At 62.0% G+C, this 19,148-nt stretch overlaps 1 protein-coding gene across 2 annotated transcripts; it reads left to right on the top strand.

The window, feature by feature from the left end:
• Positions 1 to 5,611: 5,611 nt before the first annotated feature.
• FCGR2B (Fc gamma receptor IIb) lies at positions 5,612 to 17,527 on the top strand (the record flags this gene model as incomplete). 2 transcript variants are annotated; one of them, XM_079760355.1, is made up of 7 exons in its annotated part: positions 5,612 to 5,723; positions 8,001 to 8,021; positions 9,050 to 9,304; positions 13,141 to 13,395; positions 13,917 to 14,030; positions 16,907 to 16,944; positions 17,044 to 17,527. In XM_079760355.1, 7 exons carry the CDS (start codon positions 5,612 to 5,614, stop codon positions 17,128 to 17,130), a joined length of 882 nt encoding a protein of 293 aa, XP_079616481.1. In that variant the 3' UTR covers positions 17,131 to 17,527. The 2 variants fall into 2 exon arrangements, with proteins under 2 accessions (XP_079616481.1, XP_079616482.1); XM_079760356.1 differs by lacking the exons at positions 16,907 to 16,944; positions 17,044 to 17,527 and adding an exon at positions 15,128 to 15,885.
• Positions 17,528 to 19,148: the final 1,621 nt, after the last annotated feature.

The raw sequence follows: 19,148 nt of genomic DNA, 5'->3' as shown, positions 1-19,148 counted from the left end.
TTAGGTGTCTGCCTGATAGACCCCTGCTGGCCCTTAAGGGAGCATGACCTTGTCATAGTGTGGACGAAAGGGGCTGACAAGCTCCGGGAAGGCCTGTGTGGCGGTCTTGCAAACTCAGAGACCTAGAGTCACCACAAAGGATGGTCTGAAATGTAACTAAAAGCAGTTATTGTTAGGCTTGCCAAAGGAGGCCAAAGGGGTAAAGAATTATGAATTTATTAGGTCATCTGGACACCAGATGGGCTGAGCCCCCAAATGGCGCCAGCCCCCAAAGACGGGGAGTCAGGTTGTTAAGGACTCTGGGCGGGCTTTCTCTGGGCGGAGAACTCTCTGTGCAGGTGTGGATTCCGGGAAAGTCCGGAGGGGAGAGAGAATGGTCTTAGCCAGTGGAATGTGGTCTAAGCAAGTGGCCTGTCCATTGTGAAGTGGCCTGAAGGTCAGCTCCCAGGGGAGGGGGTACCGATTCAATTTTTTGTCAGACCTAACAGTTATGGTGGGTAGTTACATCCTAGGCCGGTATCTTCACTGACAAGGTCAGCCTTTACCTTCACTGAGCCTATCTGTCTTTTTGCATCTATGATAGCATCCTTGAAATGTCTGGGTCACTTGTAACTTCCTTTTTCCTGGACCCCTAATGTGCCTGGGCACCAGGACAGAGACCACAAATTCCTTCATTGTTCTCATGTGAATTGTTCCTGCACCCACCTAAGGATGTGTCCATCATTTTACTTTTTATCCAATCCCAGGGGTTTCCCTGCTTTGCTTTCTCTCACTTCTCTAGTCTATCACCAATGGATTTCATGTAACCCACCTACGTCCCCTCCTTTGATTGCAATGTGTAAATACAGAAGCAACCTGACATTCTCTGGAGCATTATCCCAATCCACTGAGATTCTGCTTTCTAGCAATTGTTGACACTTTGACTCAAATAAACTCACAAAAATTCTTTTGCAGGTTTGAATGTTTTTATGTTAACAAAAGTCTCTTGGAGTAACTTTCTCATCCTGCTCCTTTCTGCCTACAAACCTCTCATTTTGCACAGCTCCTTGGACCCTGACTGGATGCTGCTTGACTCATGAATCATTGAATAAAGTCAGTAAGATCTTAAAAATTTACACAGCTAAATTTGTTTTTAACAGCATTATTCATAGGGTTGTAACCGGCCAACCAATGGGTCCGGGCTGCCTGTCACCACGTGAGCCAATTGAGCAGAGGCAGGGTTGAATCATATGAGCGTGTATTCCCGTCCTGCCGGCAGCATGGAGAGCAGCAGGTCGTCCACAAACATCTGCTCGGCGCCCCTTGAGCCAGCTGCTATTGGGTAAAGGGACAGAGATTACATGGGGAAGTGGGCAAAAGGTTTGCCAAATGGGCAGTTAACAGGCACTGGGGACTGGGGTGTGCAAAGGGCTGGGTGTCCTCAAAGGGCTGGTCTCTGCAACAAGGTTGGTCATCTTTCCAGGATAACAGGCAGCTCCCGATGGGGAGGGTGGGCCGCATTTCCGGGGGCGCTCCCAGGTCCCACTGCAGCTCCCAGCCAGGTTAGAATGCGCCTTCTTTCATCAGAACAAAACAATCCCGGTTAACAGAGCAGGATTCCTATTTCTTACAGTTATAGCTGGTCCCCAACACTCTATTTCTGCCCCTACCAGTTTCGTCAGCTAATCTTCACAACATTCATTATAAGGTGAGTACTAATGTGATCCCCACTGTAAGATGGTCAGCAGGGCTTCGAAGGGATGAGTAAGACATCTAAGAAAGATTACACTGAGGGCAGAGGCCTGAGGCCTTTGATCCGGCTCCAGCTCCAAACTCCTGCTATTAAACACGGGGCTTTTCTGATTTTTGAAGTAGCCATTTCTTCCCTATTTCCCGACATTTACTTTATTATTAAAATTTTAATTTAATGTATTATTTAAAATTTAATTTATCATTATTAGTTAATTTGTTATTAAAATTTTTAAATTTAATGTATTATTAAAATTTTTAAAATTGATTTCAGAGAGGGAGAGGGAGAGAGAGTTAGAAACATCAGTGATGAGAGAGAATCGTTGATCGGCTGCCTTGTGCACGCCCCTTACTGGGGAAATGAGCCCAAACCGGGGCATGTGCCCTGACCGGAATCGAACCCAGGACCGCAGTCCATAGGCCGATGCTCTATCCACTGAGCCAAACTAGCTAGGGCTCGACATACACACTTTAAATCAAGTTGTCCCCTTGGGAGGATTCTCCAGTGTCATTGCCATGTTTCAGTTTTCAATTGTGTGCCCGCCCTGGTCCTGCTCAGTGTGAGGGCGTTGGCCCTCGGACTGAAGGGTCTTGGGTTCAATTCCCGGTCAAGGCACGCAGGTAGGTTTCGGGCTCCATCCTAGGTCAGGGTGCAGGGGGAGGGAACCAATCCATGTTTCTCTCTCCCCCCTCCCTCCCCTCTACTTTCAAAATCAATGGGAAAAATATCCTCGGGGGGATTAAAAATCAATCAACCAATCAATCAACAGTGCGCACGGTTTGTGTCCATTTTTAAAAGAAACATCTCCTTTGTTTTGATCTATTTTGTTTTTTCTTTGATCTTTTCCCAGTTGTCATGGGGAAGAGAGACTCCCCGTTCTGTTTGGGGTTTGGAGGGAGGAAATGAATTGCCCTCTACCCTTCTAGGACCTCAGCTGAGAACCCCCCAATAAAAGACAGATTGAAAACCAGAATTTACATACCATGTATACCTCCCGTATACATGGGAGCTCCCTAGGAAAACCGAGTAACTCCCCCAAATGGCCCATGCCCCCTCCTTACATACTGTCCTCAGCTAAAGACCAAAGAGGCTTTTCGGGGTGGCGGGGTGGTGGTGGTGGTGGGGGGGGGCAGGGTTGGGAGGTTACCGGAAAAGCGCCGCAGCGGGAAGCGGTTGTGCTGACTGCAGCCCGCGCCTCCTCCCGGGCCGATAAGAGCGCCTTGTGATTTAGGGGCGCCCTGGACGGGAGGGCGCCGTCCTCACAAAGGATTTCCTTCACGTCCCTCCCGGCGAGGTCAGGGCTCCTAAAACCCATCGGCCCAGGTCCGCGGGGTCCGCACATCCCGCCCGCTTCGCACCGACCGCAGCGGCCGCCTGGGCTTCCCCGCTAGAGCCCGTGTGCGCCGCCCCCCTCTCCGCGCGCAGCGCCCCTCATCCCCCCCGCCCCCCCGCCGCGCGCTCCCCTGCTCGGTGCCGCCAGCTCCTGCTTGCGGGGTGCTCCGAACCCCTGCCTTTGGCGCTGTCCTGTCAGAGGTAATTCTCGTTCAAGTAAACCCCTAACGTGTGACGCACTTCAGCTCATCCTGGGCCCCAGCGCCAAGGCGCCTCTCTTCCCTCGGGTGGGCGGCGCGCAGTGTGCTCGCTGTCGGTGCTTGTGCGTCGTCGCTGACCCGGTGCACACTAGGGAGCGGCTCGGCGTCCTTTCCCGGGGAGAGCCGTCCGGACGGCGGAGCGAGGGCCCGGCTGGGAGGAGGCGCGGGACAGGCCGGGCTGGGCTGGAGGACGGGCGGCCTCGGGGCCTCGGCAGGTGTTCCCGGGGGCGAGCTCCGGGGGCGGGTCTGCGGTGCGGGCCGGCCGGGTGGTCGGTACCGGTCACCTTTCTCGCCCCCACGGCCACTAGCGCTCCGCGAGGCTGGCACCAGCGCCCTCGCGCTCCCCCTTCCGCCGGGGTCTCCGCCTGGAACCCACAGTTCGGACGTCAGGGTTTGGCCCCGGGCTGTGTTTCTTCATTCTGTTTTGGCAAAGGGACCTCCTGGGTCTGCCCCCCGGGCTGCGCTCAGCGTTTGAAGCGTTGGGAGGACGCAGCCCGGCAGGGAGGCCACAGACCGCCTCTACACAGAGTAACCCCAACGCTACAGCCCCCCCCAAACCCACTTAGAGCAAAGAGCCACACGAAGACCCCTTGACCAAGCCCTTCTCAGCCAGCCCAGTGGCTGGGTCTCAGCTCCCCCAGAACTGGGGGTGCGGGCGCCGAGCGGTGGTTTCCAACGCACAGCAGCCGGTCGCCAAGGGCTTTCCTTCGCAGGAACAACTTGGCCAGAGAGTCCAGGGATTTTGGGGGCAGCACACTGCTTGCTGACTCCTCGCCAGAGGAGCAGGGGCTGCCAAGCGACTTTGGGGTCACGAGTGCCTCCCGGGAGTTCCTGCTGGAGTCTGATGCAGGTTAGAGGCCAGCTCTGCGTGTTCGTCTATTTAGACACGGAGCGCCCCGCGCACGAAGAGGCTCATCCTGCGCAGGTGCATTTGGACCCGGCGGTGCCCCCGACACGGGGCGGGGGGGGGGCCTGGGGGCAGCGATGGGAAGAGCTGGGCTCAGAAGGGGTGGGTGACGCCCGGGGTGAGCCGACCTCAGGCGCTGCCTGCCTGCTCTCGTCCTGGCGGGTGGCTGGAGGAGGGAGAGCACCCGGCAGGCCTGGGCTGGGAGCCGCATGCGGAGGCGCCGTCCTCGGTCCAGAGAAACCGAGGCGCCGTGATAAGAGGCAGAACTCCAGGTGCCCGCACGGCCCGGCAGGGCCTTTGGTGGCAGAGCCTGGAATCGGGCAGCTTTCCCTTTGGCAAGAGCCGCGGACACGCATTTGGAGGCAGCGCTTTCCCAGGCGGCAGGGAGAGGCCCGGCTCCCAGGTGGCCTCCTGCTCCCCGCTGTGGCGCAGCAGCTGCAGAAGCCACAGCCTCTCCCCTGGTGCCCGTGGCTTGGGGGTCTCCGGAGTGTGTAGAGGACCCCATATCCGGTGGCCCCTCTCCATGTGCTGAGCATGAGGACAGAGCCAGAGGGAGACGCGTGCAGTGGGCCCCTGCCCGCGCGCCTGCCCGCATCCAGGTCCTCTTCATCCCCACGCCCCCAGGCGGTGCTTCTCAGCTCAGGGCCTTTCTGTGCCGACAAGGGTGTCACCGCACCTGGAGGCCAGCCATGGCGCCAAACACCTGGCAAGGCACAGGCGCTGCTCGGACAGGAATCACCTGGCCCCGCGTCAGGAGGCCTGAGGCCGAGTCCAGCGCGGGGTCTGTGAGTCCATAGGAGCTGGCGCCCAGGCCGGACAGAAGCCCTGGGAGGTGAGCGCGCTCCCCGCCATGGAGAGGCGGGCGGGATGGGCGGACGAGTGATCGGGTGAGCCGGTGAGCGGGTGAGCGGGCAGGAGCATGATGAGGGGGACAGTGAGGTGACTGCTTCCTCCTCTTGGCCTCACACCCCTCTCCCTCGTCGTCCACACCCCAAAAGGGACCCAGGGGTGCTGGGTGGGCTGCAGCCTGCACTGATTTAGGGGCGGGCCACCCGTGCCCGGCCTCCAGGGGAGCTAGAAGCTCGGCAGGGATGCCTCGCTCTAGAGCCACCTTTCCTGGAGGGCGGGGACAGAGAGGCCCCCGGGAACCGTGGCCCCGAGGGAGAGGAAGTTGTTTCCCAGTTTCTACGATTCCGGTGAATTTGGAGCTGGGCTGAGCCAGATTCTGGGAAGGGAGGGGGCGTTCAGAGGAAGGGGGAGGGCGGGGCCGTGATAAAGCCACCGGCTTCCACTTCCCCTTCTGACTCAGAGCCTGTCCGTCCTGGGGTGCAGCCCCCGAGGAGCCTGCTGGCTATGCTGGCCCCGAGCACCGCTCCGGCCGCCATGGGGGTCCCCCCAGTCCTGCCGCTCCCTGCTGCAGCGAGCGCCCAGGCTGGCTGTCCCCCGCACCAGCCCCGGGGACACATGCTGCTGTGGACGGCTCTGCTACTCCTGGGTGAGTCGGGGTCCCGGCCAGAGGGAGGGACGGGCCTGGTGCCACCTCGGTCGGTGGGTCGGAGCGGAGCTGTGCTCGGCGAGGCGGGGCTGGCGTGAGAAGCAGTCAGGCTGGTGCAGACCGACCCCTGGCCGCCGGCTGGCCTGGCAGAGCGCGACAGTGCAGAGCGGGGTGCTAAAGTGTCTTTTGCCTAATTCCCCCGGGCCCTGTCTCTGAGGCTCTGCCAGCCCCACATCAGAACCCGCTCCGAGGAGTCCCGGGGCCAGACGTGCATGGCTCGGGTGGCCGCTCTGCTCCTTCCTCAGAACGTGTTTCCAGGGACCTCGTCTCAGGGGAAGGTCACGGTGCCCCAGATGGCGTGGGAGGAAGCTGGAAGGCACGTGGCAGGCAGTGGCTATGCTCTGGCCCCTGAATCCACGTCAGGCCTCGAGCGCTTCCCTTCCCCTGGGAGAGGCAGGCTCCTGCTCAGTCCACACCACCTGTTGTGCCAGCGCCACCACACAGACCGGCCTGGCGGCCTAGCCCCGCCGGCCCTGCGCAGGGAGAAAGCCAGGGGGCCAGAGGCCAAGGCAAGGGCTTGGAGCGGGGCGGAGAGTTCAGGGCCGGCCGCTGGGGGAACCAGCCCCAGGACCGCCCAGCTCAGTTCCTGGAGCTGCCCCACCCCCACCCCCAGGACGGCCCAGAGGAAGACACACAGCCCCCCCCCCCCCCCCCCCCGCCCCGTGGGGTCTGCCTGGCTCAGCCTCACAGGGACACTCAGCCTGGCGGGGTGACCTTCGTCTCTGCCTCCGCCAAGGTCCCCGCAGCGGGAGACAGACGTGTGGCTTTTTCTTCCATTTGGGCTTTGGCTCCCTCACCAACGAGCTGCCCCATCTTTTCGGTTCTTGTCTGGGAACCACACTTAGCTCTCCATTGCTCAGCGACGCAGTTTGCACAGCCCCTCTGCCTGGGTCGCCCGGAAGCCACGCGTGCTCCGTGCTGCACCAGTACCTGTGGGTGCAGCTCCAGGTCACCCTCCCGACCCGGCCCCTGGCCTTGAGGGACGCCTGCAACCCGGCGCGGTGTCCCTGCACTTCCCGCTTCTCAGGTGCCACCAACCACCTGTTGAAACAGTAAATGAACGCCATGTGCAGGCCTGTGCTAGGGACTCGCCAGCGCCCGCACAGCGGCCGCCTGACCGCCCGGGCCTGGCCTCCCTGGCTGTGGGGGCAGCGGGAGGAGAGCAGCTGCTTGAGGCTGATACGGAGCTTCCGAGGAGGCCACGTCTCAGCGGAGAAGGGGCCACATTCAGCCCCTTGAGGGCGCACAGGAAGCAGGCTCAGAGCAGCGGACCAGCCAGCGCAACAGGCAGGCCTGTGGCCGGTGCTGCTGGAGCTGCTGGAGCTCGGGAGCTCGGGGGAAGGAGCTGGAGAGCCAGGCGCGGCCTTGCAAACGCCGATCTTACTTCAAGAGCAAAGGAAGGCCGCCCAGGCTTGTAAGCGGGAGTGACGTTGTTTAAAATAACCCTCGCTTCTCGAATGGGTGTGGGGGACAAAAGAGGTGGGGAGACAAGTCCGGAGTCGGCAGAGGCCGGTGGGGACTGGGCAGCGTGGGGCCATGGACGGCGGAGAGACGGCATCCACGCTCTCAGTGGGAGGCGGGCTGGCAGAATGCTGGCGTGAGGGCGGGTCTGGGGGGGAATGGAAGAGACCAGCTTCCAGGCCCAGGGAAGCAGGAAGGGCCGGTGGGGCGGGAACGGAGACGTCTCCAAGGAAGCTGACCAGGTGCGGGCGGGGCGGCTGGTGTAGGAGACAAGGGAGAAATCTGGCTGCGAAGGGAGCAGGGAGAGAAGTTTGGAATTACGTGTGGGGTCAGGTGAAAGGTTTTCTTTTCATGAAAGATACTGGATGTACTGACATCGATGAGGAAGATGTCCCTGAAAAGGGCGCTGGTGATGCAGGAGAGGGAGTAACAGGATGAAGGGACGGGCAGAAGGGGCTGGCCAAGTAAGGTGGAGACGCGGGAGGGGGGTGCAGGGGCAGGAAGGAGGGTGATTCGGGCAGCTGAGGTCGGCCCTGGGGGCAGGAACATCTGGGCGAGGAAGACTCTGCGTCCTCCCAAGGGCAGCAGCTCCGTGTCCTTGGCAATGCATCTACCTGCTCAGAGGTTTCAGCAGGGTGGAGCAGGTGCAGGCCGGGCAATGCGGAGGGGTGGCGGGGGGCGGGGGGGTAAGAGGAGGGCGGGGCTTGCAGGCGGTGACTACTCACAGTGACGCAGGACTTCACTTTCCCCCTGCAGCTCCTGCGGCCGGGACCCCTGGTAAGTCCTGCCCCACCTCTCCCTCCCCAGCTGCCCCTTCCTCTGCCCCAGCACAGCACCTAGGCAGGGCTGGGAAGGTAACGCTCTCCCCCTCCCCTCTCCCCCCTCTCCTCTTTCCCCTCCCCTCTCCCCCTCCTCTCTTCCCCCTTCCCCTCTTTCCTCTTCCCTCTTTCCCCTCCCCTCACCCTCTCCCCTCTCGCGTCTCCCCTCTCCCCCTTCCCCCTCCCCTCCCCCCAGAGATGGGGTCAGGCAGCAGGTGCACAGATATTGTCACAGGAAACAACCCCACCTTCTCTCTCGATCGCCTTCCTCCCTCCAAAGCAAGCAATTCCATCGGAACAGGAACCCCGCACTGTCGGTTTCAGCCTCCTGCCCATGACCCTCTCCTTCGTCCGAAGGCCTGGGCCTGGGCAGGCGCAGGAGGGAACCCACGGGCTGAGCTGCTCCCTCTCCCAGGGCCTGAGCCCAGCGGCCCCTGCATTGGCCCCGGCCTTTCTCCCTCTTCCCTGTCCTTCTCGGTGTGGGCATGAGGACAGGCCTGTCCTAAGGGATAAAGCAGGACGTGCAGTCAGAACAGAAACCAGGCAACTCCCATTCTCACGCTGACACCCCACCACTCTCTTCAGCCAGTCCAGAGTCCAGACACCTCCATTTAAAGGGGGAGCAACCCCCACAGGTGTGTGTGTGTGCATGTGTGTGTATGTGTGGGGTGTGTAGGTGTGGTGTGTGGTGTGTGGTGTGTGTATGTGTGGTGTGTGTATGTGTGTGTGGTGTGTGTGTGTGTGTATGTGTGGTGTGTGGTGTGTGTGTGTGTGTGTGTGTGTGTGTGTGTGTGGTTAGGCTGCGCAGCTAGGCGCCTTCATTTCGAGAGCGGGTGCCCTGTGCCCTGACCCTTTCCTTGCTCTTGAAGCGCACGACAAGCAGGCGTGGCCTTCTCAGAGAGCTGTGGTCTGCGGCAGGGCCCAGGGCTTCCTGTCTGGGCTCCGAGACCTGCTCCGTCGGCTCCTCACGCTCCTCTCTCCGCCCAGGTCTCCCGAAGGCCGTGGTGAGCCTCCAGCCCCCCTGGCTCCAGGTGTTCCCCGAGGACAACGTGACCCTGAGCTGCCAGGGGGCCCGCAGCCCGGGGGACAGCTCCACCCAGTGGTTCCACAATGGGACCGCCATCCCCACCCAGACCCAGCCCAGCTACAGCTTCAAGGCCAGCAGCAGCCACAGCGGGGACTACAGGTGCCAGACGGGCCAGACCGGCCTCAGCGACCCTGTGCACCTGGACGTGACTTCCGGTCAGTGGAGGAGCGGGGAGCCTGGGAGGCGGGCCTGGGAGCGGCCGGCCGGCAGAGGGTTTGGGAAAGGGGTGGCCGAGCTGTTGGAAGTGGTTTCTGCCCAGTCATTTCCCCTCACACCCCCCTCTCTGCTTCTGTGTGGGTGCCCCTCGCACCCCGCCTCTCTGCTTCTGTGTGGGTGCCTCGGAATGTGTGAGGGTGCTTGGCCTCAGTCCTGATTGAGCAAGAAGGTGACAAGGCCACAAACAGGCCACCGGGGGTGAGAGAAGCAGAAGGAAACCCCAACTTCACAGAACCCCACTTTCCTAGCCAAGGCAGGAGCACAGCTGGGTGCCTGAGTCTGTTCCCCCTTTGCTCTGTGGGGTGCTGACCCCAGCAGTCTCACGTCCCTGCCCCACCCTCCATGACTTTCCTCCTGACACAGGGCAGCTCCTGGCAGAACGTGGTTCTCCATGCAGAGCGGCTGCTCACCCCGCCCCTCCCTCGGCCCAGTTGTCCTCAGAAGCTCCCAGCAGGCCCAGCCCGGAGAAGGCCCGGGGCCTGGCCCCTCCAGGAAGGGGAGAGGCGAGGGGACCGCTGAGACAGGCGAGTTCCCGCCAATGGCCACCCCAGGCCCGGGACCAGCACATGAGGTGGATGCCCCCCGGGAGGACCCGAGTCCTCCAGCCTGGGGGCCCCAGGGCCCCCAGAAGTTCAGGTCTACCACTGGGCGTTCCAGCAGGGGCAGCTCACATGTCACCGTGTGCACAGCAAGTGGGTGGCTGGGGGGCCTGCCCCCCGGGTCTGCCCAGCAGCAGGCGGCCGTGCCCGGCTCCCTCACAGCAGCAGCCCCCACCCAGGCCCTGCCCACCATCGGCCGCCAGCTCCTCAGCCAGTCCGGGGCAGGCGCGCTCTCAGCCCCACCACTCCGACCCAGTCCTTGCTCCTGGGACCAGCACCTCCCAGCCTCACCCAGGCCAGGCCCACGTGTACCTGAGGCCCCGGCTGGGAAGCCTCTGGCAGGGAGACCGGACCCTGGGCCTCCCGACTCATCCCCATGCCCCGGGCAGAGGCTCGGGCCGGCCGTGCAGGTGCAGGCGCTCAGCCTCCTGGAGGCCAGCAGGTGTGGCCGGGCAGACTTGGCAGTGAGGGGCCCCGGCCCCAGCCCACGGCTCCCCTGAGGAGGGCCTTGCCCTGTCTTCACCTCCTCTGTCTGCCTCTCCCTGCCTCTCGCCAGGCCCTCGCTGTGGCTGAGCTTCCTCTCGGGCGTCAGGCCAGTCCCTCCACCTCAGCCAAGCTGAGTGAGGTGGCAGGAATAGCACCCGAGTCCACGAGTCCAGGTGGAGGGAGCCAGTACCTGGGCATTTGGGTCATTGCCTTCCTCAGGGGCGGGTGTGGGGGAGCCGTCTCAGGGACACGCAGGTCCAGCCCGTTCCCCACTTAGCAACAGCACCGCAGCCTCAGGAGACAGGCGGGGCCCCGGCACAGCCCGCCCCAGCACGGACCCCACTGGCTGGCCCTCGGCCGCCGCCTCCTGTCCCCGCTGCCTTCCACCTGCCGTCTGCACCTGCTGGGCAAGCCCCGTCGTGGCTGAGGCGGAGACACACCGAGCTCGGTGCTTGCTGCCCAGACACCTCCAGTAGCTGGGCCATCGTCCGGCGGCGATGCCAATACCCCCGCAGTGAGCTGGCAGCCACCCCAACCCCACCCCAGGAGCACCGCCCCTGGACTAGCCACGGGCCCAGACAAGTGGGTGACTCAAACCTCCACAGGCCACTGGGAAGCCCCGATTGTCACCCACATCACTGGGGCTTTTGTATCCAAGAAGGAGCAGAACCCAAGTGAGAAGCTGCTGCAGGCAGGGCTGGGCAGGCCGCGTGAGAAGCAGGCTGTGGCCTTGTGCACGACTGGCCCGTCTGCCAAGCAGACAAGAGGGCAGGGTCCCGAGTTGTGAGCAGTTTCGTGCCTCTGAGCGGTTCTGCTCTGTGAGTTGCACCAGGAGGGCCAATGCGAGCTGTGGCCACAGATCTGGCTGAAGAGGAAAACGTGAGGAAGCTTCAAGAAGCCCACCCACCGGGGCTGCCGCGGCGGGTGTCCCATGCCAAGGCCCAGGAGAACGCCAGGGGCGAAGAGCCGGGCTTGAAGAACCTGCCCTGGGAACGGTCCTGCGGCCGGTCCCCTCCGGCTGTCCCAGCTGCGGTGCAGCGGAGGCAGGAGCTCGTTGCTTCTCCACGCGGCTCCCAGGAGACGGACGGGCGGTTTTATACTCAAAGAGGAAACCCCCGAGTGCCGAGAGCTGGCAGGGCCTGGCCCCACGGCGGTCCTCCAGGAGGCCGCAGGTGGCCCTTTGCACACACCCGCCTAAGGCGGACACGCCCAGGTCCGGGGTTAACCCGGGAGCCGCAGCCTTCGCAGGGAAGGACCAGCTGCTCCAGCGATGCGTCTCCGTCTCCATGGAGATTCCCCCACTAGGACGCGAGAGGCAAGAACGGCTGCTTCTGCAGGCGGCAGCTTGGACATTTCTCTGGCTTCTACTCTGTTGTTAATCTGTGGTTCTGAGCCTCCCGCTTGCCCTAGCCCAGTGGTCGGCAAACTCATTAGTCCACAGAGCCAACTATCAACAGTACAACGACTGGAATTTCTTTGGAGAGCCGAATTTTTTAAACTTAAACTTCTTCTAACGCCAGTTCTTCAAAATAGACTCGCCCAGGTCGTGGTATTTTGTGGAAGAGCCACACTCAAGGGGCCAAAGAGCCACATGTGGCTCTCGAGCCGCAGTTTGCCGACCACGGCCCTAACCGAATCCTGATTAAGAGGCTGCAGGTGGGCCAGGGCCACTCAGCCTTGCCTGCAGGGGAGTCCGAGGGCCCACTCCCTCGGAGGAGGAGATGCTCCGTGCTAGGCCAGAGAAGGTGGGCCGCAGGGGCGGCGGGAGAGCAAGAACTGGTCCTCCCCGCCCACTCGGTTCCCTCTGCAGCGCCCACGGGTGGAGGCCCCCAGCTTCCTCTCTGCTGTCACTCTCCCTGTGTCCTGGCAGGCTCCCCATGCAGACTCAGGGGTCTCATGCTGACTGGTGGCAGGGACTGAGAGGGCTTGACCGGCAGGCACGCCCAAGGCTGTTGTCATTCTCTGCCCCTCCCCCTCCCCTGTCTCTCGTGTCTGCTCCCCGCCCTTCCTCTCCAATCCCAGCCCCTCCGTCCTGGGGCTTCGGAGGAAAGCGCGGGCGAGCTCAGGACTCGGCGCCCTCCTTAGGCCTGTTCCCCACACAACCGAATAGCAAACACCCTTCCTTCCTCAGGGAAAGGACGAAAACTGGGGGGGACATCACAGGCAGACTAAGACCCCCCATGACCCTGAGGCCTGCAAAGTCCCCCTGCAGGAAGCGCCACATTCCCTAACATTCACCAGAGAGCGAGCACTTGTTGGATGCCCACCTACGACCCTCAGAGACACGCCTCCATGTCAGAGTGCCCCCTCCCTCCTGCCCAGGGGCTGCGCCAGGTCCCGTGCGCCTCCCTAGAGGCCTGTGGGGCCGGGCAGGGCCGCAGCATCTTTCCCAGGACAGGAAAGAGCCCCTACGATGTGTCAGGAACGGTAGGAGGAGTGTGGTGTCCTATGTCCACCTTCACGGCTGGGGACACTGAGGCCCAGAAGTTGAATGACTTGCCCAGATGACAGAGCCCAGGAGTGAGGGCGCCAGGGCCGGGGCCAGGACGTCTGATTCCAGACTTCAGCTCGTCCTGCCCACATCCTGCCCCACAGCCGGGGCTGAGGGCTTGACTGGCACGCACGTGGCTGTGGCCATCCTCTGGGTCTCAGAGCTGAGGGCTGCCTTGTCCTTGTCCTGTGTCTTCCAGCCTGGCTGCTGCTCCAGACGCCCCGCCTCCTGGTCCCGCAGGGGGACCCCATCGTGCTGCGGTGCCACAGCTGGAGGAACTGGCGCCTGTACAAGATCACATTCTTCCAGGACGGGAAGCCCAAGTGGTTTTCCCATACGAATTCCAGCTTCTCCATCCCACGTGCAAACGCCAGCCACAGTGGCGCGTACCACTGCTCAGGGTTCCTGGGGCAGACGCTGCACGCCTCGCAGCCCGTGAGCATCACGGTCCCAGGTGGGAGCCCTGCCCAGGTGGCAGGAGGTGAGGCGAGGGTCACCTGGGCGTCCACGGGGATGCAGAAGCGCCACAGCAGCAAATCTGGGCCCCGGGCGCAGCGGAGGGGTCAGCGGCCGGGTACGGGCTGGCGGTCGGGCCCTGGGCTTGCAGGTGGAGGGGCCCGTGCCCGGGGGCTCAGCGCCCCCACGCTCCGGGACCTCCCTGGGAACGGAAGTTCTCGTGTTCTGCCCGTCATGCTCTCGGGAGGGCCCGTGCCGGCTGCGCTGACGCGGTGGGTGCCTCTCCCGCGGGGCCTCCAGGCTCCCCTCCCGCCACCCTGAGGCCCGGCACGAGCCCTTCCCTCTGCGGTGCACCCTAGGTTAGTGACAGACCGGGGTGGGGAGACAGTCCAGCGCAGACACCCGCAGGCCAGGGGGCACCTGGGAGGGCCCAGGCACAGCGGCTGCGGGGACCAGCGTGGGCACAGCCCTGGGGCGGGCGGGGCGGGCACAGGCCTGTCTGAGTTCTGTCTTCCCCAGCGTCCAGCAACCCCTTCCTGCCTGTGGTCATCGCGGCCGTGATGGCCAGCGTTGTTGCTGTGGCTGGAGCGGCCGGAGTGGCCTGGGTCTGCTGCAGGCGACACCAGAGTTCAGGTTTGTGGCTTTTCTCGGTTTCTCTTATCAGCGCCTCCCTGGCCAAAGCCCCAAAACATCGCCAGAGCCCTCCCCTTAGGGCTACAGTCCTCACGTTCAGACATGGCCTCACATTTTAGTTCCTCATTCATTCGCTAGCTCGCTCCTTCCCCGAGGCTTGGCCACACGTGTTCCGTGTGGAGCGTGGTGCTAGGCGCCGTGGGCGGCACCCGGACCCAGAGTCCGGCCTGTGCCCCTCAGAGCTCCAGGGCCGCAGGCGGGAAGGCAGGAGCTCAAACAGATCGTATGATCCGAGGGATGAGAGCAACGACAGAGAAATGCGAGGCCACGGGGGAGGGGACGGGAGAGCCCACGGGGCCGCGTGGGGTGGGCCGTTAGAGACACTTTCCTGGAGGCACACGTGGGGCCGACTGCCTCTGGCCGGGTCTCAGCGCCATGGCTCGCCGGCTGTGCGGCCTTGGCTGACTCCACAACTCCCTGAGCCTCAGTCTCTTCCTCTGGAAAAGGGGACATAACAGCAGCCGCCTCCCGGGTGTTATGAGGGGACGAGGCCGAAGCTCTTACAACAGCGGCAGGTGCATAGGGAGGGTGCCTGCCTGCGAGCGGGAGGAAGGGGCAGAGAGGGGGAGGCTGGGTGCTCGGAGCTCAGCGGCCAGCGGAGGAAGCTGGGCTCTGGGGGAGGAGGGCGCCTGAGAGCCTGTGAGCTGGTCACACCACCGGCCTGGGCGGCCGGAAAGGCTGCTCACCGGGGGAGAGGACCCCACGCCGCACCAAGCACCCGCAGCTCCGCCAGGACCTGGGCGCCCCAGTAACTAGGGAGATGCAGAGACCCCGGGAGGGAGGCAGCGGCGCTGTTAAAGGGCAGAGCGAGCCCCCGAAGGAGCAGTGCGTGGCCCCCAGCGTCCCGGAGCCCGCGCTCAGCCTGGCGGTGCGGCTTCTCCGGACCAGGCCTTCTGGGCGGGAGCGGGGAGGAGGGCGGAGGACCCCTCTGAATGCGAAACGTCTGTGTTGGTCCTAACACAATCCTAACCCTGATCCTTGGTCCTGAGGACTCAGGCCCCCCCTATAACCTACTAACCTCCTGTGTGCCCTCCCAGCCCTCCCAGGAAGCCCTGAGAACAGGGAGAGGGGAGAAACCCCACCTGAGGAGCCAGGTGAGTGCAGCCCCGGGCTCCGCTGCCTCGCCTGGGCGCCCGCCCGGTGAATTGGAGCAACAGGCGGCTTGTGTGTGTTCAGCGGACACCGGGGGGGAGGGGCTGGGGAGGAGCAGGGCTCAGAGCACTTGGGACCTACTCCTGGGCCTGAAGAGACCTCACTGGGCGTGAGGAGAGCAACAGCCGGCCAGGTAGAGGGAGGAGCTCGCCCATGTCTCCTGCCAATGGCTGTTCTACTGCACCGGCTGCTGGCTCGTCCCTCCCTCCCTCCTCGCTCTCCCTCTTTCCTCATGTGTCATGGTGTCACCAGATCCAGGACTAGGAACGCTGGGAAACTTCCAGAGCAGGAAATGAGAGGTAGCGTTGGCTGCGCTGGCACAGTGCAGGGGTCAGAAGATGTCAGATGAGGTGACTAGGACTGGGGTCGGACTCTAGGAGGGAAGGAGGAGGCCTGGGGACAACCTGGCTTTGCTGAGGAGGCTGTCTCTGTGGAGGGATGGGGTCTGGATGGTCAGGCTCAGCTCTCACAGGAGCACAAGAAAGTTCTGGGGTTCTAGCGGCATTTGTAGGCTCCACGACGGAGCTCGGGTCCAGGCCACTGCCTGGGGATGCCTGGGCCCTGTCCCCACTGGGCAGAGGGACCCGTGGGTCAGCCTCCTCGCTGAGGGAGCCGGCCTCCAGGTCTGACGCGGAGCCAGTGGCCCCCTGGCCCTGCCTTCATGCACCGGCCAGCAGTCCTGCAGGCAGAGGCCGGGACCCTCAGGGGCGGGTGACACAGAGCAGAGCCCAGAGCGTGAAGGCACCGGCCAGCAGTCCTGCAGGCAGAGGCCGGGACCCTCAGGGGCGGGTGACACAGAGCAGAGCCCAGAGCGTGAAGGCACCGGCCAGCAGTCCTGCAGGCAGAGGCCGGGACCCTCAGGGGCGGGTGACACAGAGCAGAGCCCAGAGCGTGAAGGCACCGGCCAGCAGTCCTGCAGGCAGAGGCCGGGACCCTCAGGGGCGGGTGACACAGAGCAGCAGATCTGAGAGCCCCAGCACGTGCTGTCCCGCTGCGCCCTGAGCAGCCACGTCTCGGCCAGGCTCGGCGGTGGGGGGGTTGGGGGGGGGCGGCACCCAGACCCTGAGTGGAGCCTGGTCACCATGCCTGGCCACCCCGATGTGTGGCCGTCTCCACGGGCGCACATGTGTTCCACAGGGCATTTACTTTGAAGCCAGGACTGGGGTTGGGGCTGCCATAAGGCGCGGGCAGGTTAGAGGGAGCATGCGGACGGGGTCTGTCCCGGAGTCTGGGGCATGGCGGGTGCTCTGTCGGGGCCGGGAGGACCTGCGGTCTCAGACCCGCTGCTGCTGCAGACACGGAGGGCTCTTCCGGCCAAGCACGAGGGACTGGCTGTTCTACTGCCCTGGCTGCCGGCTCGCCCCTCCCTCCCTCCTCCCTCCTCGCTCTCCCTCTTTCCTTGTATGTCATGGTGTCACCAGATCCCTCAAAGTCCCAGCAAGGACGCACCTCATCGGCCCAACGTGGCTGACGTCTTCCCCTGAAGTTTGTCCCAACACCTCAGACCCAGGCAGCTGCCTGCTTTACCGCGCAGCACAAATGCCCGCCTCCCTGGCGGGCGGCTTGGGCCCGGGGCAGCTTGGGCCCGGGGCGGTTTGGGTCCGGGGCAGCGTGCGCAGTGACCCCCACAGCAGGGCCCTGCTGACTGTGCTTCTCGCCCACAGCCAACACCACCGGTGCTGACGCGGCTGCCAAAGCGGAGGTGAGCCTCCAGCCATGCCTGCCCCCCTTCTCCTCCCCCCCCCCCCCCACCGTGGCTTCTCAGAGGACAGCAGCCCCATTGCCCCTCTGCCTTCTCTAGGTGGAGAACGCCATCACCTACTCCCTCCTCCTGCAGCCCGACGCCCCCGAGGAAGACACCTCGCCCTCGGATTACCAGAACATGTAGCCGCGGGCGAGGGCCAAGCAGGCCCATCTCGTCTTCTGGCCAGACCCCCTCGGGCGGGATTCCTGCTGTCCGAAGAGGGGGGACTCTTCCAGGGTCACCTGCGGGGATCCTGGGCTCCTGTCCTGACAGCACAGCGCCGGTCCCTGACGACAGCCACACTGAGCCCTGAGCCCCAGCACTTCTCGCCATCACACTCCTCTGTCCATCACACTCCTCTGTCCCACGTCCACGCAGACAATAAAACTTGCTTTTAAGCGATTGTAGCAACACCGGAGATGCCTATGTTGCAGGTCACAGGGGAAAGCTCCATTCCTGTATGTGACCTCAGAAATGTTGAAACAGGAACGCATGCCAGCATGTTAGAGTGGTGGTTTCACGGTGCTCTTCCTTCCTGTTTCCATCAGAGCCTGTGTTACTTTGATAATAAAACACTATAAAACAGCACTCCCTTCACCTGGTTACAATTTTAATCCTCACCCAAGGGTGTGTTTTTATTGATCTTTAGATAGAGGGATACAAATTGCCTAGGTCTGTGCCCAGTTCAGGAATCAAACGTGCAACCTCTTGGTGTCTGCGGTGACGCTCCAACCAGGACCCTCCCTTTTTGAGGCTGGGCCAGGACCGCCCCCTTTTCAAGGCTGATTGGTTGGCCAGCAAACCACCCTGGCCTGCTTCCCTTCTGGGGTGACCTTGAGAATGACCCTCTTAAAGCAGAGCACTCTTCTTCCGCTGAATTTGCCTTCTTGTGTCCGTGTCTTCTTCCTCTTCCTCCCGGCGGATAAAGGACCACTTTGCTTTGTCACCCAGTTCTCAGCACGCCACGGGGCCTCAGGAGAGGCTGCGGACGCTTCCGGCCGCTGCTCCTGCTGCAGGCACCAGAGGACGTGGCCTCGGAGAGGCCGTCCCAGCAGCTGGAAGACGCCCGACAGCCCGGGGGGCTTGGTGGGTGCCCTGGAGAGGCCTTGTGTTCTGGGGACCCTGAGACAGCCGCGTGCGACGCTCTTGCAGTCAGGACTTAGCGGCTTCCTTTGCTGGGTGGTTGCCATGGCTTTTGGGATACACTTCCTATTCCCACAGTCAGAGTTCACACTCACAGGGTGGTGAGTTCACACTCACTCGCAGTGACTGGCACTGAGCTGTGGTGGGAAGAGTGGTGCCCTGAACACCCACGCCCCGTGGTAGGAGAAAGGCCTCCGAGCTCACTCTCCAGCTGTGCTTATTTTCAGAACCGTCCCTGACCCCCTCTGACATTGACCTCTGACTCCCGAGCCTTCCCTGGGGTCCTCCAGGAGAACTGTCTGGCTCCTCACCAGCCCCCTCTTTAAGGACATAAACTCAGTTCCCTGTGGCTGAGTTTCCCGTAACAACAGGACCACGAGGTGTGGCCATCCCAGGGCCCCGTGTGGACTTTAAACAAAATTCTGCTCCGCGGCTGAGTGCTGGAGAGGCACCTTGACCTCCTGGTCCGCTCATCCTCATCGGACTTGCCCAAGGTTTATTTTATTGCTCTTTCCACAAAATTAGCTTTGGATTTCTGATCGAGCCTTCTCTTATATTTGCTTTCCATTTTGTACATTGTAATAATTTTAAGCCTTGACTAATATCCCCTTTCTTATTACTTTTGCATTTTTAAAAATCAAGAAATAGGTATAAAGTCACCTAAGATATTTTCCTCACCAGACGATCACTTTTACTGTCCTCCTGTGTATACTGGAATTAATATTCCTTATTTCTCTTCTTTTACTTTTGAGGAAAGCACAATTTCATCAGAATATTTAAATTATACAGGAATTTATATCAAGATTAGTTAAAACTTCTCATTAAATGTCTTATAACATACTTTTCTATAACTTTAAGTCAAGTGTGAACGAAAGAAGCCACCTGCTAACCTGACAAGCTCAGGGGAGGCCTGTGTGGCAGTCTTGAAAACTCAGAGACTTAAAATAACCACAAAAGATGGTCTGAAAATTAAATATTTAACTACAAACAGGTTATAGTGGGCAGTCATGTCCTAGACC

This window comes from Cnephaeus nilssonii (assembly GCF_951640355.1).
Source record: "Cnephaeus nilssonii genome assembly, chromosome: 21".
NCBI lineage: Eukaryota > Metazoa > Chordata > Mammalia > Chiroptera > Vespertilionidae > Cnephaeus > Cnephaeus nilssonii.
This window is presented reverse-complemented; position numbering and strand designations above follow the sequence as displayed.